This window comes from Arvicola amphibius, chromosome 12, assembly GCF_903992535.2.
Source record: "Arvicola amphibius chromosome 12, mArvAmp1.2, whole genome shotgun sequence".
Taxonomy (NCBI): Eukaryota; Metazoa; Chordata; class Mammalia; order Rodentia; family Cricetidae; genus Arvicola; species Arvicola amphibius.
In genome coordinates this window covers 26947527-26972197 of record NC_052058.2, presented here as the reverse complement: position 1 = coordinate 26972197, position 24671 = coordinate 26947527, and the positions used below count along the sequence as shown (strand labels likewise).

Sequence of the window (24671 nt, the reverse complement as noted above, 5' to 3'; positions counted from 1 at the left end):
TCCCTGTCCCCAGTACTGAGATCACACCTGGAATTGCAGCATCAGTGCCCAGCTTTGTACACAGGGGCTGGGTTCAACCTCAGATCCTCGTGTCTGCACAGCAAGTGCCTTTATAAACTGAACCGTCCTTCCTGCCCCCTTTATTTTAATTTTGGCCAGACTGGTTTTGCAAATTTTTAAATGATACATTTGATATTACATCATTTTTGGAAGTATTCAGGGTCTATGCTCTAAATGTGCTTGTTAAATTGTACAAGAACCTTGCTGTCCCTCAGAAGCAGGATTCTCCATCCAGGCCCTCTGCATCCAGGTTGACTTCGCTGCCTCTGCCAAGCAGTTCTGCTTCCTTGATCCTCCACACATTTTGTACTTTTGTACACACAAAGTACAAAACCTGTACTTTGCTACTCATTTCAAGCTTCCCCAGCAGCATACAGTTATGCAGGCTTCTATGAGGCACACCCCTATATGTTGGCACACCACATAAGGATATTTTTCAACTTATTCCAAAACTCCGCCATCACTGGGGCATAGGAGAGATGGCAGTTTGTGTTTTCCTATGTCAAACACACGGATATTGAAAGAACTCACATTCAACCCCCTTGGACTGCTTGTCGTTAAGGATGCAAGCCAAAGACAGCCAGTTTGTACATAAGAAGAATCCTGGCCTGACTTGAGAAATGGTAACTCTGAGAGTGGAAACCCAGAAGCCAGCTGCCTGAGTCAGATGACAGTGAAGGGCAGGCTGGGAATCTGATATTGACCCTCTAACCATACTGAGAGGCCACAACCGTAAACCCAGAGGCCCGTTCACAGCATCCTCACATAGTCACACAGCAGTGTAAGCACTTTCTTATCTTTCAGTCTATCAGTATGTCCAGTCTTCAAAGCATCTGGGAAGACCAGGAGATGTAGCAGGAATGGTCGCACACCAGAGCCAAGGAGACTCTACACAGGTGGGATTTGAGTCCTGGCAGTGTAGCTGTCCACACGGGGGCTAGGATGCGCCAAACACATGAGTTTAAGCTCAAGGATCCACATGTTTGAGGAACAAAAGACATCAAACTCTTCCAGGTCATTGACCCCACGTGACGTCAGAGCAGTGACAGGTAGGATTGAAAGACTGGATGAAGCGGTAGCTTTTAATGGATGGCAACTCTATTCTGTCTGAGATTGGACTTAGTCAGGCTGAGAGCATTCAGGAAGCAGAGGATGGGAAAACAAGGAAAGCAACAACAAGGGACCTGTGATGCCAGCCCTGCTTCTATAAAGCATGAGAGATAGTCTGGGATGTCAAATATCTGCCCTCACCATCCCCTGGGAAGGGTAGAGACACAGGAGATGGGGGTACAGGTGGGGGTGTAAGGCTGGCCACACATGGAGAAAGTGGGCATGCAAACCTCTCTGCTGCTCTTTAGAAACACGAGTTGTGTCCATGTACACCTGACAAGTTGATTCTGTCTCACTGGGAGGCTGTCTTATTAGCCTATAAGACATCCTGACCTTTTAGTTCCCACTGCCTCCTGTTTCCCAGCCACAATTCTCTGAAGATGGTAAAGCAAGTCCTGACAATTGTCCTCAGCCCAAGGTGGGATTAATCAGTTGCAGAAAAAAACAGTGCCCACTGGGCATAGGCTCAGCAGACTGTACAACTGGCCCAATTGACTGGCAGGAGAGTTATCCTACTCCAGCTACAGTAGAAAGGTCTATTGCTTCCACAGCCCTGTGTAGCAGCTTCTGGGGTATTCTGTCTGGTCAACAGAGCCCTCACACATGAGGCTTGAAAAGGAGGACTTACCACATCATCCCGGTCCTCCCACTCTACTTCAGAGAGGTCCACACTACTGTAGTCAGGCTTCCTTCGTTTTTTGCCTTCTTCATACTAGCATAGGGAAGAAGAGAAAGACAAACAAATGGTCACAAAATCATCAACCAGGGCATCTTTCTCCTCCTGGGACCTGTTTCCGGCTACTGTGTGAGTAATCAACTTTGTGGATGGCAATATTAGAATTTTAATGACAGGCATCGCTGTAAACATCTCCCTCTAGGTTGGAGAATCTAAAGGTCAAGTCTTGGCTTTGCATGAATTTGCCTAGAGAATTCCTTGGCTCTAAAATGCCAGGTGCAAAGAATATTTATCTTACCCTTGTATGCAATAAATGTGGGAAGGGTGGGGAGACCCAACTCTATTAAAAAGACAGAGGAAAGTGCTTCCTACAAAACATTTATAAAAATCTTGTCCTTTGCCCTCAGCTTCATACCCTTCCTGTCTCAAACCTCCTCCTGGATCCCCTGAGAAACAAAACTTTGATTTTCATGGTTGAACTTGGGCTCAGCATCCTGAGAACACTTTGTCAGCTTGCAGACCTATTTGCTACTGGCCACGGCAGTGCAAAGCTAAGCACGGCTCCTTCACCTGGAGCATATGTGAGTCCTGGGAATCGCTGCCAGATTTAATGGCCATGAGGGCCTTTCTCTGGGAAAGCTGATGAACGCATTAATAACAGGGGAAGGATTTCACTTGTTTCCCTAAATCACTGGTGTTAGTCACCCGGCAAGTGTACCATTTTATCGACCGGACATTTTTGTGTCTGGAAGTTTGTGTGTCTCGAGGCCCTTACAGTTGGTTATTGGGGTGTTTATTAGGTAGGAAAGTCTGCCCTCTGCTGCAGGCTAAGGATAAGAAAGCACTTTACAAGTTTAGAAGGTAACATTCATAGTACCCTAACGATGTTGTACATATATACAAAATACATGCATAGAAATGCACCTGTTTTCTTTTCTGCTCGTTGTCTCAGCACTGTTTTGATTAAATAATAAAGCTACATGAGATGCAGGGTCAGTCTACATGCTGTAAGACTCCCCCTTGACATTCCGGTGGTTGCAGATGCAGTCCCTAACGGTATCCCTGACACGAGGAGAAACCTCTGCCTGTTGAGAACCAACCAAGTCTAAAGCGGACCTCAGTGCCATCAAAGGGACAGTGTCCAGAAGGGGTGATTGTCACATTACTGTGGTAGGGAAGAATGTCAGACTCAGATGTTGTTCCAGCACTCTTTATTACTTGCCAACTGCATTGTGGGGATCCTGCATCATCTCTAGAAAGTCCCCTCCCACCATCACCACCCAAGAAGGCTACACAGTCCTGTAAAGGTGCCTTCACTTGCTTCTCTGAGGTTTCCAATTGGCAAGACAGTCACCATTCACAACCACTTTTGTGACATCAGATCCAGATGAAGAGGAAGGGAAGTGGTCCTCTCAGAAGCCACAATAGCACATTAGCAGGTGGATCCTGTTAGGAAAGATCCTGCACGCATGGAGCTGGGCAATCCAGTCTTGCTAAAGGCCGCAGTAACTGGGAGAAAAAAGGGACGAGGGAGGGGTATGGATCCAAGTCATGGGCAGGTCCACAGGGTGCTAGGGCTTGGGACATTCCCTATGGGAAGACAGAATCTGACCCCCATCATGAACCTCAGCTACAGAGCCCACTGACTTCTAATCCCATTTCAGCAAGAACCATTAAAAAAAAAAACCTCACGTAGCCCAGAACTTGAACTTCAAAAGCAAACTTTCACAGATGCTTGGGCTGCCTGCTGATGGCTCTGAAACATTCATTCTTTTGTTTTGCTTCAGTAGAAGGAATTCTTCCTTTGGTCACTAAAAAAACGGTTCCTTTTGTCATTTACTCAGAAGACGCGCATTGCATACCTGGACAATATAAAGCACTGGGAGGGTGGGGACTATGAAGATGGTAAGGTGCCTGCCATGCAAGCATAAGAAGTGGAGTTCAGATCCCCAGAAATCACGCAAAAGGCAGAAGCAGGACATCTGTGACCCTGATTCTAGGTATGGGGAAAGAGACAGGCAGATCACTGAAGCTCACTGACCAGCCAGCTTGTCACTACTGAGCTCCAGAATATGTGGGAATTCCTGCCTTTAAAACAGAAGTAGAGAAGGGTTGAGGAAGGTTCTTGATGTAGCCCTCTGCCTCCAGGATGCACATATAAGTACACACATGCACTCATATCTGCATCTACACAGGCACATACCCATGGCACCACACACGCAAAGTCTCAAGTAGCAAAGATAGGAAGTTTGGTAAGCCTTAGCCTTCTCTTCCCACAGACTTACTTGGAGGATCCCTCCCTCAATTGTGCTTCCATCATTGCCCCTCCCACAGCTAGGAAAATGAGCTCTGACAAGCTAAGCTACAAAGGAAACAAGTCAAATAAGATTGTACAGCCAGTATGGGAAAAGGCTAACCTCTGCCTTAATGTCTCTGTGTTAGCCTCATGTTATTTCCGTCTTTCTCAAATCTAAACTGACTCTGAGGTCCTAAATGCCAAATACATCTTTATCTTCAAAATATACACAAGTTTTTGTCAGAAGAGTACAGAGGAACCGCCATCACCCACAACACACTGAATTGTAGTGTGAAGCGGCGGGGCTGCGTCCCGCCACCCGCCGCTGGCTAGCTTTACACCCGAAATAATTACACGGAAACTGTATTCTTTTAAAACACTGCCTGGCCCATAGTTTCAGCCTCTTATTGGCTAATTCTCATATCTTCCTTTAACCCATATTTAGTAATCTGGGTAGCACCACGAGTTGTGGCTTACCAGGAGAGATCTTAACCTGCGTCCATCTCGGAGAGGAGCAGCATGGAGACTCCTATGGCGACTGCCTGAAGCGTCTCTCCAACTCTACTTCCTTGTTCCCACAATTCTGTTCTGTCTACTCCACCTACCTAATTTTCTGTTCTTAAAGGGCCAAGGCAGTTTTCTTTATTAATTAACCAATGAAAGAAACACAGACAGATAACTCTCCTCCATCATTTCCCCTTTTTCTGTTTAAACAAAAAAGAAAGGCTTCAACTTTAACATAGCAAAATTACATATAACAAAACAGTTATCAAGCAAGTATTACAGTTACAATATTTAAATCTATTTTATCTTTTATCATAACTAAGGAAAGCTATAACTATCTATTTATTCTTCAACTCCATCAAAGACTCCAGAAGGATATAATGCTACCTAAGTAAACAAGAAATAAGTAACTTATAAAACTCTAGAAATGACAGAGACAACTCGCTGCCTGGACAGTCACCCAAAGTTCCTCTGTACCGTTGGGGCATCCATCTTCGGGCTTCAGGCCCACAGTATCCAGCAGACATTTCCATGAAGCAGAAAAATTCCAAAGACAGTTCAGTCACTTTCTGCTGTGTCCTGCAGAACGTCTCGCAGACTCTTTCATGAATCAGGAACCCCGAAAGGCCATCTCACCTTTAGGCAAGTTCAGCAGTCCTCTTTCTGTGGGTTCCTTGTGTTCAGTTTATGCAACAGTCCAGCCAAGAGCAGTTTCTTGCCCAAATGGCTAACAAACTCCATAAGTAGCCTCTTCGATGCCCATCTTCCTCTCGAAGTAGATTGGTGCTGCCAGGAGCAGACATGTCTCATTGTCATGAAAAACCCTAAGTTATTAAAACATTAAATGCCATATTCTGCAGTCTTTGAAAGATACGAAGAATGTCTATCTAACTGAAATATATCTCTACATATCTAGAAAATCTAATAACATGACTACAAGCTTAACTATTATCAATGATTATCCATTAACAACCTATATTTCCTAATTATACATTACAATTTTTAAAATGAACTACAATCACAATAGCTTAATCAAGATCAGAAATACATATACATATAACAAAATTGACCTTAAAATCTATACCAATGCAAATTCATATCTATATCATCTCCCCCTTTAAATGTAAAAGAACATTTATAAGCAATATTTGGGAAAATGGGCGCAGTTTTTTTCTCTCCAAACTGCTTCCTGCTGAGTGGGGGCGTTGTTATTTAGCTCTTTCATGGTATAACCTGTGTGCTAGGTTCCTCTCAGTTGGCAGTTGAGTGAAGTAATTTTTTGAAGATGTTCACAGCAACCTTTCAGGAGGGCGTGGTCTATCATACCATATTGGGATAGAAGCAATCCACAGAGTCTCGTCCTCTGTGAAAACAAAAGAAGAAACTCTTTTCCAAAGCATCATGTTCTTAGATCCAAATCCTGAAGTCATACCGTTAAGATGTCCATTCTGGTCTAGCCTGGCAGCCCATATAATGAAATGTCTCTCTGTATTTAGCTCCTTTACAGTCAAAAAAATCAAAGAAAACACAACAAAATACATAATCCAGACTCTCTGTGAATTTTCCATTTTTACGTGGCTTATTTTTACTCTATCACTTTACTTCTTTTAATCTATAACTATCTATATTCTGTCTCTTTAAAGACTTTAACCTTTTTTTTTTTTAAGGCATTAACTTTATTCTCTATATTTTCTTTTTCTCTCTTTTAAACCTACGTGAGCCATTTAAAGGCCTTCTATGTCTGAATCTTTTCTATTGTGAATCTGTAATTTTTTACTATCCAGGAGCACTTCTTAAAAGGTTAACCACTTCTTAAAAACTTAAGTTGCGCCAGGTAGGGGTAATACGGTACTGCCTGTTTACAGCCAAGTCTAAACCTTAACTGCGCTGTTATTGTGGTAATTACGATAGATCCTGCCTGAGATCAGCACAGTTCAACGTGGCGGAGCAGAGCCAAAGCCGCTCCTGCCTCAGTCATTTGGTGCCCCTGAGCCGCACACAGTTCCAGGCACACAGCAGTCGACATTGGAGCCGCACTCAGCAGTTTAATTATGAGACTGAGCGTGCAGCACAGAAACTCTTTTAATCCAAGTCACAGCCAAATCTGAGGCGCAGAGCACCGCGCAGTTTGAAAACACCTCTCTCTCTATGGCGGCAGGAATCCGCAAATGCTGTCCCGCTCGCCTAAGCCTGATTCCGCCATCTGCCCAGGTGCAGGCAGGGAGCAGTGAGCCATTGGCATGGTCTCAGAGTACTTTTTTTCCCAAGCGGGCAAGGTTTTTAAGTGGATTTAGTGACCACGTTGGAGCGCCAATCTGTAGTGTGAAGCGGCGGGGCCGCGTCCCGCCACCCGCCGCTGGCTAGCTTTACACCCGAAATAATTACACGGAAACTGTATTCTTTTAAAACACTGCCTGGCCCATAGTTTCAGCCTCTTATTGGCTAATTCTCATATCTTCCTTTAACCCATATTTAGTAATCTGGGTAGCACCACGAGGTGTGGCTTACCAGGAGAGATCTTAACCTGCGTCCATCTCGGAGAGGAGCAGCATGGAGACTCCTATGGCGACTGCCTGAAGCGTCTCTCCAACTCTACTTCCTTGTTCCCACAATTCTGTTCTGTCTACTCCACCTACCTAATTTTCTGTTCTTAAAGGGCCAAGGCAGTTTTCTTTATTAATTAACCAATGAAAGAAACACAGACAGATAACTCTCCTCCATCACTGAATCTGTGATGCTAAGTAAGCCAATGTGCTACACCAGGTTTTCTCAGTGACCTGCAAAATAGGGATAATAACTTGCCATCAGAGATGAGCTAAATGTTTTTCCTCTTAGGCAGCCTATCCCAGGCAGCACCAAGTGCTTAACTCAGGCAGACTTGACTCTGCACAGAGTTGGGCATTACCTCCCTCCTCCAAAGGAAGGATACTCCAGTAATTCTGTCACTGTACTACAAGCAAGAGGCAGGAGGTATTCACTGAAGATGCTGGCATCATACAGCATGATCAACTGTCTCCTTCCGGAATAGACATTACAAGCAGGGACTCCAGACTCTCCTGACAGAGATATTTGAATGTGTGCTAAGGTACCCGGTTTCTGATGTGGGATTCCCCTCTGTATGCTGTGAATACCATTGGTTAATAAAGAATCTGTTTTGGGCCTATTGCAGCACAGAATAGGGCAAGGCAGGAATTCCAAGCAGATAGACAAAGATAGAGTAGGTGGAGTCAGAGAAACGCCACCTGCCGGAGCCTGCCAGAATTTTGCTGGTAGGCCACAACCTCATGGTGATGCACAGATTATTTAATAGAGACGGTTTAATTTAATATGTAAGAGCTAGCTAGATATATGCATACACTAATAGGCCAAGCGGTATTTTAATTAATATCAGGTCTGGGTAGCTGGGAATAAGCAAGCAGTCTCCACCTACAGAGTAGTGCCCAAACATTTGGGGCTATTGCCTGCCACCTACTTCAGGTCTGAAGGCTTGTGTACCCACACGAGGCTGGGATGTTTGTGTGCCCACTCGGGGTTGGGAGGAAAATAGCTGAAACCATGCCAGCTGCTCAGTGCCCTCTGCCTGGGAAGGCAGTTGGATAGGTCTGCTGGGAGTACACAGGCAAGAGAGCCTGGTGGACTCCTGCCACCATACACAGATGTATTTCCAGGCTTTGCACTGTTATGCGTGGCAGATTTAGCTTTTACTCAGATAAAAAGGGTTTATATGCTGCACGGTGCTACCCAAAGTTGAGGTGGTGAGGAAGGCTCCCTTCTGGCAGTCTCAGAGGCAGTGAACAAATCTCCGCCATGTTGGGCTATGTGGAGCCAAAAGGCAAAGCAGCCTTAGTTTTAGTCATGCTGCTTAGCATTTTAAGTGGTCCTGGTCAGAAAAGGATTACAGACACACAATAGAGACAGATTAAGATGAAAAAGACCTCTAAACGGGCTCAGAGTAGGCTTGGAAGAGAGAAGAAAAATAATATAGACAGTTATAAAAAGAAGTAAATGGTTTTTTTTAAAATAAAGTCTTTAAAGAGACAGAGTACAGACAGTCATAGATTAAAGGAGTAAAAAAAAATAAACCACATAAAGATGGAATATACACAGAGAGTCTGGATTATATATATTAGTATGTTTTCTTTGTACTTTTTTGGCTGTGAATGAGCTAAGTACAGAGAGACGTTTTATTGTATGGGCTGTGAGCTAAAACAACAAATATATTTAAAGATATCTTTGACTTCAAAATTTGGGTCTAAGGATATGTTGCTTTGGAAAAGAGGTTCTGCTTTTGTTTCCACAGAGAATGAGAACCTGTAGATTCCTTCCAGACTAATGTGGTTTGATGGGACCAAGACCCCTTGAGAGGTCACCTTGAACACCCTCAAAAAATTACTTTGCCCAATAAACAGCAGGAAGCAATTTGGAGAGAACTATGCCCAGATTTTCTAAATGATTGTTTATAGATGTTTGTTTACATTTAAAGGGGTATATGATATAGATATCAATATTTTACATTGGTTTGGATTTTGATTTATTGATACAAATTTAAGGTCAATTTTGCTTGATTAAGAAATTGTGCTTGTGCAGCTCATTTCAAAATGCAATATATAATTAAGAAATACTGGTTAACAGATAATCATCTATAATACTCAAGCTTGTAGTCATGTTAGTTAGGTTTTCTAGATGTAGAGATATATCTCAGATGGATAGGTATTCTTCAAGCCTCTCAAAAACTTACAGAACATGGCATTTAAAATGTTTTTTTAAACTTAGGACTTTTTATGACAGTGAGACACATCTGTTCCTGGCAGCAATAATTACTTCAAGAGAAAGATGGGTACTGAAGAGGCTCCTTATGGTGTTGGTTAGCCATTTGGGCAAGAAACTGCTTTTATCTGGACTGCTTGATGGTATGCTGTATGAACTGGACATGCAAGACCCACAGAAAAATAACTACTGAACTTGGCTAAAGGTTAGACAGTCCTTTGGGGTTTCTGCTTCATGAAAGAGTCTGCCAGACATTCTGCAGGGCACAGAAGAAAGTGACTGAAAACTGCCAATATAGTTGGAACAGTCTTTGAAATTTCCTGCTTCATGAAAAAGTCTGCCAGAAAGTACAGACCTGTAGGCTAAAGATGGGTGCCCCAAAGTTACAGAAGAACTTTGGGTGACTGTCCAGGCAGCAAGATGTCTGTCAATTCTAGAGTTCTGGGAGTTGCTTAAAGCACTTCCTGTTTACTTAGGTAATATTATATCCTTCTGGATTCTTTGATGCAGTTGAAAAATAGATAGTTATAGTTTTACTTAGTTATGATAAAAGATAAAGAGATATAAATATTGTAACTATAATTCTTGCTTAGATAGAAAAGGGGAGATCATATAGGATTCCCCTCTGTATGCAGTAAATACCATTGATAATAATAAAGAATCTGCTTTGGGCCTATTGCAGCACAGAATAGGGCAAGGCAGGAATTCCAAGAAGATAGACAAAGAGAGAGTAGGCGGAGTGAGAGAAATGCCATGTAGCTGCCAAAGGAGAAAGAAGCCTGCTGGAGTCTGCCAGAACTTTGCTGGTAGGCCATGACCTCGGGGTGATGCACAGATTAATAGAGAAAGGTTAATTTAAGATGTAAAAGCTAGCTAGAAAAATGTATAAGCTAATAGGCCAAGCTGTGTTTTAATTAATATAGTTTCTTTGTGATTATTTTGGGTCTGGGCAGGAATGAACAAGCAGTCTCCTGGGGCAACATATATAAGAGTGAATCAGTTGAAATTCCTTGAAATTTTACTATCCCTAAATGTCAACAAACTTCTTTTTTTCTTTTTGGAAGATGGGATTTCATGTCATCCCAGATGATCTTGAGCTGGCTATGTAGTTGAGGATGACTTTGAACTTCTGATTCCCTGGCTCTGCCTTCCACGTGTTGAATATACAGATTGGTACCATTGTGAGCAGTTTATGAGGGGCTGGGGATGGAACTCAGGGATCTGCACATCCTAGGCAAGCACTCGAGCACCTGAGTCACATCTCCAGTCCCTCATTTTCATTCATCAACACTTGAGAAACTCAATCCAAGGCACCAAAAGTCTGTTCAGGACACAGTGGTTCATTATGACCCTAGCACTCACAGACCAAGGTACAGGGGCTTCTGTGATTTTCAAGCTAAATTGGGCTATTTAGTGAGTTCCAGACCAGCCTGAGCTAGAGAGCAACAACACCCTGTCTCACAAACAAAGAGAAACTAAGAGACACCAGAGAGTGAGAGTAAAAGGGGTCCCGTCAGTTGCGACATTGTGCAAGACCTTTAAAGTCAACATCAGTGAAAGGAACTGGAGCAGAAGCTACTCCCTCAGAAAAGCCTTTGATGAAGGTTCCTCCATAAAGTCTGCTTAACTAAGTATGTGCAATGGGCCTGAGACACTTTCTTCTTAAACACAAACATTACAGCTTCAACATCAATGAAGCTCAAGGATTGCTTTAGGTTAGAAAACAAAAACTCAGCAGGCTATAGCTGGAAGAAGCCAAAGGTAATAATTAAACAGGAACACATGGACTCCAAACCTGCCAGTATCTTTTCCTCGTTGAGAAAGCTCAGCAGGCCAGGAAGGAAGCTCCTTTACCCATTCCACATATTATCGAGGATAAGTGTCTAGGTTTCCTTGCAAGGAAACTCCTAGAAACGTGGATCTAGTGATGGTACCATTGCTGGATCAGAGACAAGGAAAAGGCCTAACAATATGGGAAGGGCTCACATCATCCCAGGACACAGGAATTATTTCAGAGATGGGGACATAACCCACAACAACCCAAAGAGACTCAAAAGATTCCATCTGGGATATTCTCTTGGACTGGTCCAGAGAAGGGGTTGCCTGTGCACCAGCATTGCTAAGGTTGTGAGATGTGCGCTTGGAGCACCTCATGGCCACCTTGACCACTACTCTGAGTTATCCTGGGAATGAAGTCAGTACAGAGAAAGCAGGGAAATCTGAAGATGATAGTCCTGAAATCATGCCTGTACCTAGACCTGAAATCTTTGCCCAATGATTATCTTCAGGCTCACACAGATCTACCTGCCCACGTCACAAGAACTTGCATTAAAGGTGGCATACCACCACATCAGCCAGCACCAAACTCTCCTAAAAGTAATCCTGCCTGGGGTTTCGCCCATCAGGTGGCGGGACTGTGCATGTTTAATGCCTCCTTTTTCTATAGGATGAACTACCATTAAAGATTATTTACTTATTATTTTTATATGTATGTGCATGCCTGTCTGAGTTTATGTGTAGTGCATATGTATAAGAGCTCACAGAGGTTAGAGGAGAGTGTGGGATTTCCTGAAGCTAGATCTAAAAGCGGGCGCGGCTGCCTAATGTGGCCACTGTCAACCATACCTGGGTGGTTACAACAGCAATAAGCACTTTTAACCATCGAGCCATCTCTTTAGCCCAATGCAGTATTTTTAAAACTATATTTTATGTGAAATATTTACAGACTTTGTTACTTTAATAATTCTTTAGGAACACTTGATTTAGAAAGTATCTTGCCACCTACCCAGATGCACTACTGTGTCTGAACAGAGCTCAGCTCCTTATACTTTCCCTCCATGCTTCTTCCAAGCAACAGACAAATGGGTTAAGCTCCGAACGAACTCTCCCACACTGCAACTGGCTCCCCTCCCCCATGGAGCCTTGTGTGGGACAAATTCCAGGCCCAGCTCCCCGACTCCCTCTCCCTGTTCATAAGGAGCCTGTTACGATGCCAGGCATTGTGTATGGCAATTGTTATTATATCTATAATCTGTAACTTCCTTTGAAAATGTGATTAACGAATTGCAAACGGTTTCCAAAGGGTTATAAACAGACTTTCAGAGGCGCAGGTAGGCCTGCAGCTTTTGGTGCCTGTTTTACGGAAAAAAAAAAAAAAGTATGTCCAGGAGAATTTAATAAGGGAAGCTATTGTGTGCTAGGAAACTCCACTTTGAGGTGAAGTTTCAAATAAAGGCCAGATGTGGTAAGCAGACAAACAAGCCAGGGCTGGGATGATGGGACCAGAAGACACCGATCTTGGGAGAGAACTAGAACTACCCAAGGAGTGGCTTGAAGCATAGTATTTAAGGATCTGGATACAAACTCCTCCTGTGTTACCCGCATACTGGCTCTGGAAACACACCGAGGTGAGCCACGCTATGGCCATTCTGATTTAAAGAAAATGATAACGGCTTTGCTTCTCCGGGGCTCCTTTGGGAAAGGCCCAAGGGCATCATCCATACATATCCCTGTGGCCTCCAGGAAACAAATATAGCATGGACTAATTGATCAACAGCACATGCTCTACAGACTGCTGAAAGGAAGGAAGGGCAGAGATGGGGGAAGACACCTTGCTTAGGACAGTGCCATCTGGATGGCGATGTGGTCAACATAGATCCAGTCATCCTGAAAGATGATTCTATGTCCAGACAGGCATGACCTTGCTCTGGTAAAGGCCTCCATCCTCTCCTCTCCTCTCTAAGCCCGAAGAGACTATTTCAGAAGGGACATGGGCATCCTTCTCTCCTGTGAACATTCAATTGTCTACTCATTTCCTGTTTACCTACATATCCTCACATTCTAATGGATGTCAAGCACTTCCTGCCTCTGTGCCAGGCACAGTGAATCTCAGTAAGACCTGGAAAACCTGCCCAAGGAGGATCAGCCTACCTTCATGTTCCTGGTGACAGCTCACTATTATTAATGACTCAAACTCTCTCAAGGTAGGCTGTTGGAGGGTAGCTAAAAGCAAGGGCCTGGGAGACAGTCCCAGATCCCTGTCAAGCTTACATGCTCATGATCCAGGGCTAGCTGTCATTGCTCTCCTCACTAGCTAGAAGTCCCAGCCCTCGATTCCCAGAGATGCCTTGAGAAGCACTGGAAACAAACATGGCTGAGCACTGAGCCCAGAACATGGCAGGTTTTAACAGATGCAGCCTAAAAATTTGCTCCTTTGGTCAGTGTTAATGACCAATGATGCCTTGGCTGGTGTCCAGAGTGTGGCATGTGTGTCTCACGGTGCTCATCCCCAGTGAGTGTGCTCACAGGACAAACTTATTCTTAATACATAAGCCACTTAAAGGGGAATGTCAGTCTAAACTGGCAGTCTTTTCTCGAGGCCAAGGGGAAGAAATAAGGGCCTGTGGCAGAGCAATGCCCCTTCCCCTACACTGCTATCATTGATTCCATCCTGCCAGTGGCAAATCAAGGTTTCCGTAGGGACAACCTAGAAGAGGTGGATTCCATGACAGGAGTCTGCCCCCGCTGTCCCAGGGATTAGCAACAGGGCCACAAACAAATGTCACCATCAAAATTGCTTGACTACTTTCTGTTTCTCTAACCATTTCCCCTAATTCTTTGTGTAATAACTGTTTGTAGAAAATTCTGAATGAAAATAGTGCAGAAATCAGAACTACTATTGTCTCCACTCCTACTTGGAGGCCACCCTGCCACCTTCTCCAAAGAGTACTCGAAGGCAACGTTCATTACTTCCCCAACCAGAAACTCTTAAAACACACAGCCAGTCTTCTCTCTCCACTCAACTGCCCACCCCCACTCTTTGCTGTCTCCCCCCCCCCGCCCCCGCTATTCTCCACAGAACATGTCCCAGGCTAGGCACTGTGCTAACTACTGTCTGAATCTTGTCAATGAAGGAAAATCAGAGCCAGATCCCTTGGTGACATTGCTAGTGGAACTGAGAAGCAGATCAACAATACCCAATGTCTGAGTTCCCCACTGGAATGGCTCTCACCTCACTAACTTGGCCCTCTGTGCAGGTGACCATCTCTACCGAGACAGAGGATAAGTGCTCCACCATGGTGCTAAAGCCACCTGGAAGGTAAATACCAGAAGCTCATTCTTCTCTATGCTGAAGTGACTGTCCTTTGAAACTGGCCCTAGTGTCCAACGACAGTTTTAGAGTAAAAAGTCTACACAATGGGGACTTCAAGGAATCAGAGCTGGACTTAGTTTATAGTTTCTATTTAATGTCACCATGGTTCCTCTCAGGACCTCAGTCAGGCAATAGCTACAAGACTACAAGAAGACAGCATATGAGCTGGAATTTCCACCAAAATCATGCTGCCCCCATGGTATGTCACTCTCTAGTAACCTATATTCCCCTCAACAAGACACATGCCCGCATGACACACGCATCAGACATACCCCACCATAAATTCCCCTGGGGCTGTATTGGAGATGGAATCTTACAGGCCCCGGGAAGATGAGAAGCCGAGACCCAGGGCAATGAGGGTGTGTCCCGTAGCAGCAGGGCATGGAGAGGGGCTGTGGGGCATGTCCAGACAGAGCCTTTTCCTCTTCCTCAGAGGCACGCTGCCCTTGCTAATTAATGTTTTTAAGTGTTTAGAAGATGAAAAGTTCCGTGTGCTATCCTGTAGTTTGATTACAAAATCCTCCTTTTGATGGTTGTAAGGCTAAAATGGCTTGGATGTTAAAAAAAAAAAAAAGCAACAATTAAGAGGCTTCTTTGAAAACCCAAATGACCTTTATCTTAATCAGTGTCCTCCTAGAAGTCATGAGTCACACACTGTGTGTGGGGAGGGTGGCCTGGCCCTACCACGCTTCTGTAGGTCAAACGTGGCTGACTGTACCATGGCTGGATTAAACTTAATTCTCAAGAAGCCAGTCTGTCTGGTTACCACAAGCTAGTCAGATACATTAAAATGTGCTCCGTAGCTTGACAGGAAGGAAATTGTGTGCCAGCAAAAGGGACAAGGGACGGGGAGTCAAGGTTTGGAGGAGAGGACCAATGCCAGGCCTGGGGAAGAACGTAGAGGTGTCAATGAGGACAGGCAGCTGCTAAGAGAAATGACAGAATAGCTTGCAAATTCGGGGTGCAGCGAGCACCTGGGGATATTTTCTCCAAGAAGTCAGAATCCTTTGAGACAAAAAGCCTGTCTAAAGGTCCTTGAAAGGAATTCAGAGTTCAGGAGTGTTGCACTGGGCTCCTGCATGTGGGTGTGGCTTCTTCCTAATCCTTTTTCAGGAAAGTTTCACATACCACCCACCGTACCATTAGGAGATCCTATCTAGGCCAAGAGAACCCCTGCAATTTGGAAGCTTATCTGTGATATCTGGCAAGTAACTTTTTTTTCTAATTTACGAAATTTTATTTGATATATTCCATGACTGCATTAATGATATCAGAAGACCCCAGGGTGCATTCAGCTGTCACGCTATTTTAAAGGGAGTCTAATCAGGCACAGAAAATGGATTCTAGAGTTGCAATGGCAAAAAAAAAAAAAAAAAAAAAAAACCCAAAAAAACCAAATTTCCTTATTCACACAAGTAAGATCCCAAGCTAGCAGCAATGTGCTCCACAGCTAAACTGGCCTTCCTTTAGGGGGCTGCCATTTGCTGGGGAGAGAAGGTTCAGACTGTGGCGAATTTCTCCCTGTGATCAGTCCTGGATACCCACATCCCTGATGCTTCTCCCAGTTTGCTACTAGGATGAGTACTCTCCTCTCACCATTGCTACTTGTGGGGTCCAGAACCAGAACCTGGAGCACTCTCAATGCCCAGCGGAGCTGGATAAATACAGAAACACTAACAAGATGGTTCTAGGATGACGCAATAGAGGGAATCCTTCGAAGCCAAGCACCATCACCTCGCTGATGTAGTGTGGTAGCAGGCTTGTCAAAATACCCAGCTTCACCCGACATGCCTGTCTCTGTGCGTGAGAGAGACTTTTATCTCAGGTGTTTGGGAATACAGGATGGCAGCTTCCTTTTGGGTTTTCATTTCCTGCTAAAATCCCTACCAATACCTGCAAAGGAAGGGTGTGCACAGAAGGTCCCACACCTGTGGGCACCCTTTCCATAAGGTTTTTCTAGATCCTTCCAGCTAGTGTCTCTTTCCTTCCTCGCCTGGGTGGCCCTTGTTTCAGACCTCCCCGAGAACACACAGCATGAATGAGCATGTGGCACCTTGTCTAACATATGTTCTCTGCCCTAGTCACCTTCTGACCTCCACCCTGCACAGGTTTCCATTCATCAGTACCTCTTCCAGCCCCACTCGCCTGGTGACCAAGCAAAATATTTATCTTTTGTTGTGTGTGTGTGTGTGTGTGTGTGTGTGTGTGTGCGCGCGCGCGTGCACGTGTGTGTGTGGTGTGTGTGCCAGTGCCAATTAGAGTGATGTATCTTTTTATAAATGTTTTTGGATACACGGTGGTCCAAATAAACCCAGGAGATTTCTGATGTGATTTATGACGCACAGAAAGCCAAGGTCCCCTGCAAGGTTGGCTGAATTCTCACAGTCTCTTACTGCTTGTGACCATGGAAATGCAGGCAGAGTTGGGGAGGGAGAAGGAGAGAATGGGCCAGTGGGCCATGAAGCAAGCATGGATTGTCACTGGCTTCTGAGTGCTTTGAAAGTGAGTCACATCAGGCAGGACATCCACTGACTGTCAACCGCCAAGGAAATGTCCCCCGAGGATGAGGATAAGTGACCCCAAAGCAGTCTCTTTGCCTGAATTCTTTACCTCTAACCCATTCCCTGGGTTCAGACTGAAGGGCTCTTCTACAGCCAAAATCAGAGCATGCCAGTGCCTGGCATTGACCCCTCATGCTCTGTAGGATGACGCTTAATATTACAGCATTGTGCAAATCCTATCACTTGACCTCTGTTCTGCTTGCATTTTTTACCATTTCCCCCCCTCTCTTTGTACTCTCCAACTAGACAGAGCTAGCCGCCGAAAAGGGCATCATCGCTTTTATCTTCTGGTCTGGGAACATGTCACTCCATCTGCTCCTCATACCCTTGACTCCGAGTCAAGGGATCCGTCTCTCTGGCCCCTATGGGCTCAGCCAAGATGTACTGCTGTGTGAACTGGGTCTAGACAGGGCCAGTTTAAAATCTTCCCTATTCTCTCAGCCTCTCGTGGTGGCCCCACTATATGCCACAGGAGTCCAGCTTATATGTTTGCTTCCTACATTGGCTCCTAAGCATCACAGAGAAGGCAGGTATTATTCATGTTCTGTTGGGGGTGCCCTGCCTGGGAACTGCCTGGTCAAGAGCAGGCTCTTCCGGAAACAGCAGGTAACAGCAGAGGGAACACGTTGGTGTAGGATTCACTCCACCAATACCTGCCTAAACGGTGACAACACACCTGGCTTGCTGTGGGCATCTGGGAGAAAGTACTCATTTATTCTTCATTACAGTCCTTGCAGGAGACATCATTTCTGTTCTCATCTTTCAGCAGAGAAAACTGAGGTCTGAGGGTTAAGTAACACACCCAGGGTCACACGGCTGGCAGAGGCAGAGCTGACGCTTCAAAGGTATCATTCATGGCTCTGCTCTATGGAGAGACTTCTGCTAGGAAACAGCTCTGTTCCAAAACCGAGGCTGTTGCCCATTGGCTGGCTGAGATGAGGCATGATGGTTCAGGAAGGGGATAAGGGCACAATGGAGGAGACAACTGAATTTAGGATAATCACATCTAAACCATATTCATATTGAACCTGCTACAGAACTGTGATTTAATGCCAAAGCCCCTCTCTGCACCTCCCCAAATCCCTTTGTGTAGTGCAGCTGGGAACCTGGAGGTTCCAAGAGAATTCTATCGCTTCACTGTCTCTGATACTCAGGACACACAGTACTCTGAACCTACACATTTCTGGGAAGTGATAATAACACTTAAGAATGCCCCCACTTTATACTTATGAATATTTCAAATGAATCCCCTGGCCTAATTTGGCTCCTCTCTTATCTGTTTGTACTTCTTGCTCCTGGGGGTGGAGGGTTAAGCGCCCTTCTTTGGGAAATCCTCTCTGCTTGGCGCTGTCTACCAAGCCAGGTCCTGCCTCAAGATAAAATGGTCTGAGAATAATCTAGCAGAGGGGGTCTTAGGATTTTTGGTGCATCTCAGAATGTATGCGCTTGTGTGCCTATGTGCCTATATGCATATGTGGGTATCTGTGTGCTTCTGTGTGTGTATATCTCTGTATGTATGTATGTCTCTATGTAGTCTGTGTATATATGGTTCTTATAGTTGATGGCTTAGCTACGCCTGCTACAAACTGTATGCCTGACCAATTAGACTGGTTTTGTCACCTCTGGGTCCATGTTGTAATCTGGATGTGAAACGCCTCCACAGACTTGTGTCCAAGGCTTGCTCCTCAGCTTACGTACTATTTTGGGATGTTCTGAAGACACTAAAGAAGGTCACTAGAGGCATGTGACCACATTTTGTTCCTAACCCTTCCCTCATTTTCCTTCTGTTTCCTGGCCACCATGAGGTACAGTTTTGTTCCTCCACATCCTACCGCCATCCTTAGCCTTACCCAGATCAAAGCCAGCGACAAGAGTCTCTGAAACCATGAGCCAAAAACACATACTCCCTTCAGGGCTTTTCCACAGAAATCTTTTGTCACAGTGATGTGGAGCTAACAATCAGAATGGGGAAGACAGTGTGGCTATGTTAAATGTCCCTTGCATTTGCTCTTAGGAGCCTCTCAGCCTTCCAGAAAGAGATGGGTATAAGAAACAACAAAACTAAGATCTTAACCCAGTAAGCCATCCTGGGAGCTGACAGACCAGATCACCCAGCCTTTTGCCTCTAGGTAGATGTTACTCAGGTGCAGTTTAATCCAGTGAAAACTTCAGCTGGAAGACAGAGAGCTGCTCCCAGGCACCATCCTATTCTGCCAACCAATGGAGGGAGGAAGTGACTGGTCAAGGACAGTGTAGACCCATCTCAGGTGGAAAGGAACAGCCAAAGCTGAGCGCTCTAACGCAAACTCTGCTCAGCTCAGTGAATTTTCTTGCCTCGGTAATCTAAATGTTTGGGTGTTTGCTTTCATCCAGTAAACATTCCCAAGGAATGTAGAAATGGCACCTGACTTGTATATTTGGAAATATATTTGTTTTCCACGTGATCAGGAAAAGCTAAGAAAAATATTAAGAGCGGGCACCTCAACCAAGTGCAGTCACGATTTCAGTGGTGTGATGGGATTAAATTATTGTGTCCCCAAAGCCATGGTCTCAACACTTTTATTTGCATTCTTTGGGCCTTATCATTCAGGATTATATAAAAATGACAGCTGCTTATAATTATTTGGGAGTTTTGTGTTGCAATAATTAGAAACATCTGCCTTTATCTTTCTGCTACCAGACTTAACCCTGCGAGGTTGGGTCTACTGAACTTCAAAGAGGGAATCAAGAAATAAAAGAAAACTCCACACATTACTAACAAATTTCTAGCGATTCATTTAAATGTATAACCAGTTATTCCAACAGCCTTCAAACCCTTCATTATCTTTTAAATATATATAATTTGGAACTGCTAATTAGATAGCAATTTAATGCTCTCATGGGGATTCAGATGCAAGGTCTTCCTAAAATGTAAACGCAGAGGAATAATTGTTGGCATTCACATGATTGAATTCTTCAGTTATTCAAATAAGTGTGCACATTCACACAGTGAGATCATTTGATTATTTTGCCCCAAACTCGGCTATAGGCTGTACCGAACCCTTCAGTACCAGTAGGGTGGGACCGGGTGACCTGCTCCACTCAGCTCTTTGGAGAAGGCAGACAGGACACCCCCAGCCTCATTTAGACTCCTCCCTCTTCTCTCAGAGATAGGGGGCTGCTGTTCCCTCTTTCTGGAGAAGCAAACATCCTTAGAATTTGCAATCTGCAGTTCTGAGAGCTGTCATGTTGCTGTCGGGTTTCTCTGTGCTGGGCTGCTTGCTGTTGTCTTCCTAGTTACTACCAATGAGTATCTCCCCGGCACACTGCCACAGGCGGAGGAGGGGAAGGCTTTATTCTGCCTTGAGTTTCCACTTCCCTGTCTCCCTATGAATATGGTCCTTTAAATTGTATAAAGATGTGCAGCCCATGGGGCAGCATGATTGATCAGGGAGATGACATTGGCGGTGATAGAAACCAGCACGCGTGTCTCAGCCCGGAAGCATGGCTAGGGTTTGCATTCCTGGCCCAGGCTAGTTAGTAGCTAGCAGCTGAGGCTCATTTCCCTCACTAGGGAAAGGAGGTGCAGACAAATCTATAGGAATTTTTAAGAGATCATTATTCAACACATTGCCTGTAATTACATTTTGATGAGCTTTTTATTGCTAATTTATCATCCAAGATGGGGCATTCTAGATATGAAATTAATCTAGTAAAACAGAGGTCAAAGTATGCCTAGTGAAAAAGAAGAGTCTTTTTCTCATCAAATTATTCCACCTAAAAAATAAAGCAGCAGAAATTTCCATCTCTAAACCAGATTTTTTTCTGGGGCCTCCTCATGACTTTTAATGCTGCCTAATAGACTTAAATGCAAACTTGGATGCCCAGGGCAAAGGAGCAAAAAATGTATGATGAAAACATGGGTGCAGGGGCCCAGACTAGAAGGAAACAAGTGTCGCCCCACTGTGTGTCACAGAGATAAGGTGTGGACACACTCGGTGTGCGCGGTTCGCTAGTCCAGAGCAGAATGCTTGGAAAAAGTGGTCGGCACACTTCTGCTAGAAGCAGACTTCAAGACAAGCTCAGTGCAAGGGTTTCCTCCCAGAGTTGAAGAGATACCTTCAGAGTCAGCAGAATACTGGCAGGCACCAGCACCAATGGGGGGAAAGTAGAGATTCCTTTCCCTGGGGAGCTATGGGACCCAGCATAGAGCACACACCTGGGAGAGAGTGTCTGCTGTCCTGCTGTGCTCCAATGGGGTGCTACTCAGTGCACTGGCCTGCTGTGTGCCTGGGGACAGTAGGCTCCGGAAGGAGAGCACATCCCCACTCAGGTACAGGCGGCTGTGATGCATTCAACATGCACAGAATGGCAGGGGGTGGGGCAGACATCGGTGGTGACCGCATCATCAGGAGCTGGCAGTACCGTTAAGAATGTGTTCATCAAACTGCTTTCGCAGTCTGTCCTAAATCCATGGCTCGATTCCAGGCACATTGTATATGTCCAGGCCGCAGGGTCTTCGCACACGCTGTTTCCTTGGCATGGCCCCAGCTTCAAGGTCTATATGGAGATTTCACTTTTACCCTCCAGATCTCAGCTTACAGTGAGTGGGGACCGAAGCATATGGTCTCTGAAGACCCAGGCAGGCAGCTTCTCCTCCCTTCCATGTCTTCTCTCAGACCCATTTTGTTGTTGCTGTTGTCAGTTTGGTTTTCTGTTTGTTTGTTTTTTGCAGAGCACATTCCGAATCTGTACTGCATTTTATTTATCCTTTCATTTATGAGCTTAAAGACAAAACAAATCTCCTTCATAAGAGTGCAAGCACCAAATATCGGGGGGGGGGGATCTGCTATCCTGGCTTCTAGAGGAGGGTGTGTGATGATAGGTTTTTAATGAACAGATGTCTCTCACGAGAGAAGTAGAGAAGGGAGGGGTTGGCAAGGGGAGGAAACAAAGCGAGTATCCAGTATAAGTACCTCCTGCAGGTATCCCATGACCCTGTGCTATCCCTAACTGCTGCCATTCAGTATCATGGCTGGGAGTTTGGAGGCTGCGGACCAGCTCCCTGCATGCTTCCGCAGCTGCTATGTGACCCACAGCTAGCACCAAGGATTTTCAGCACCTGTCGGTACTGCCAGCTCTGGGGTCTGTAGTATTCAGCTTTCCCAAGCTCAGTCTCTCATGCCCAGGTCCTCCCTCCACATCTGTGTTCCATTCCATCTCTTCCAGCAGGTACCTCATCACGTGCAAGGGTGAATGGGACACAATCTGATTGGTGTCCTCTGGTTGCTTTAAGTGTCCAGACATCTGCTGTGCAGTGGGGAACCCGTACTATATAGTCCCACAAAGAATAAGAGACCTACAAAGATGGGCCATACTGCAGTCGGGCTAAAGTGGGTGGGGCTTCAGACTTTGAACTCCCTGAGCGTAGATATCAGAGCCATAGCTAACCGTGGTTCCCAGTACTTGGATTCATGAACACACAAGTCAGGCTGCTTTGGTGGCAAGCAGCAGGTATGGATTCTTAATTGTTTACACAAAAGGGGAACTCATTGGAAGAAAACGAGGAAATAAATTTTCTACTTCTCCTGTCATGAAATATAAAAAAAAAAAACCCGAATCAAATCAACAGTAAATGAATAAAGAAATGGATGAATGGCCCGTCTCTCCTCCCTCCCTTCTTTCCTTTCTTCTTCTTTTTTTCCTTTCTCTTCTGGAAGAGTAATACCTTAAGAGAAATAACCTAGCTGGTTACTCTTCTGGGACACTTGTGGCCCCAGCAGGGAGCAACGACAGTGTAAGCTAGCTGACAGGCAGTGGGAGTATCACAAAACACCCCCCTGTAAAATGTTCTGGGTTGGATGGCTCACACTACAATGGCAAAGTGGTGCCCTGAAGCTAGAAATGTTGGGCGACCTTTCTCCCACTCTGCAGGAACGAACAGAGGGAGGAACAGTTATGGGAGATGGGAGCAAGAAGGCGACAGAGAAAGAGTCTATAGTTTTAACTTGGGCACAGCCAGCATGAACCCAACCACATCTGTACTAGAATGAAGATCAACCTCTTTGTTCCCAGTAGATCATCATCCAGGGACAAAGAAAACACTGGAAGAGGGAAAGGGAGGCACACACAGCTTCAGAACCAAAGGAGCAAGCTATGTCAGATCATGTCCGTAGTCATTCTTGACTTTTGTGAAAACTGCCTGAAATGTATTTTCCGACAGACACATCCCTTGGTTCAAGTATCAGATTCTTTTCTTTTGCATATATTTAATTAATTTCTCTTAAAACTACAACCACACGTGGTGGATCCTTCCACTCAGGTGATCTCTCTGACACATGCTAGCAGGCAGCATGCTGCTGGAACTTCACGAGACAACCTGGGCAGGGTGCCCATCGAGAGCCCGGCCTCTGACATCCTGGGTGGCAGTGCATAGTCATTGCCAGTTCCATTTGCTTGCCACTTCCAGCATCCAAGGGTAATATTAAAGCACATTACATATTCAGAACATGAAATTGACTCCTACAGCTCATTGGCTCCATGAGTATTCAAGCGCACACTTGGTCCCAAGACCAAGAGGCTGTGGGCTGGAGTGTTGGAAGTTGAAGCGCTAAGCTCAGCTCCACCTGGCAAAATGCAGGCTCTCACAGTTAAGCCCCTTATCCCTTAGATCAGAATCTAAGCTGCAACATTCCTGCTCAAGTGCCCAGCCCAGGCAGTTCCCACAGTGCCTGTGGCATTTCAACAAGAAGCAAGCATGCAGAAATGCAAGACTCTTGTGTTCTACTAGCCAAATTATATATTTCAAAATGAGGCAGCTCTCTCTGTAGGGGTTGTACAGTCTCCCCACCCCACATTGGTGAACACAATCCTTTTAGGAGCTACACTTTCTAGGCATCCCTCAATTCTTTCTCTTAAACGAGTGGATTCAGACCAAGCCTAAGCAGTCTCTCCTTATCCCTATTCTGGGGCTGTGTGCTTGGGTCTCAGCACACAGTGATGCCTGCGCGCCACCTACTGGGCAGTCTCCTTCAGTTCATCAGCAGCCTGAGAGTGGCTGAAAATAAAAAAAATAGAAAAAAATAAAAGATCCACACATATTTGCTTCAAGGTTTATGATGGTCTACCATATACTCTCTGATAGACTTTGCCAGCAGGATGTATCCTCCTAAGACCAGAGAGAAGTTGTCCCTGAGCTGCCTGAGGTCAGCAGTCCCAGGGAGACCATGAGGTCTCCCCAGTCCTCCATCTCTCCATTGGGAATCCTTCTTGCCCTTCAGGGCACCCATCCCTGAGAAAAAAAGATGCTTTATCTGTACACCTAGAGATCTTCTTGGCTTTTTACGCTGTTGTTGTTAGAGAGCACTTTTATGATAGAATGAGCATTTCCTAAGCAGAAACATCCCTCTAACTGCCCAAGACTCTTTCTCCAGTACCATGCTTGATGTCAGCAGCATCTGTGGGATGTCAGCAAACAGAAGGTGAGAGGGCGGAGGGACGACCAGAGTAGAAAGGCCCAACGATCCACACATTCCCTTACACAATGACGCATGAATGTCTGATGAA

The 24671-nt window shown here is 45.1% G+C and overlaps 1 protein-coding gene across 1 annotated transcript in view; it reads right to left on the bottom strand.

Moving 5' to 3' along the window:
- The window catches only part of Cacna2d3 (calcium voltage-gated channel auxiliary subunit alpha2delta 3), an 842461-nt gene that overhangs the window by 177210 nt on the left and 640580 nt on the right, over positions 1-24671 (bottom strand). The window contains 1 exon segment of the mRNA XM_038350066.1: positions 1799-1882. Within this exon segment, the coding sequence (XP_038205994.1) occupies positions 1799-1882 (84 nt within the window).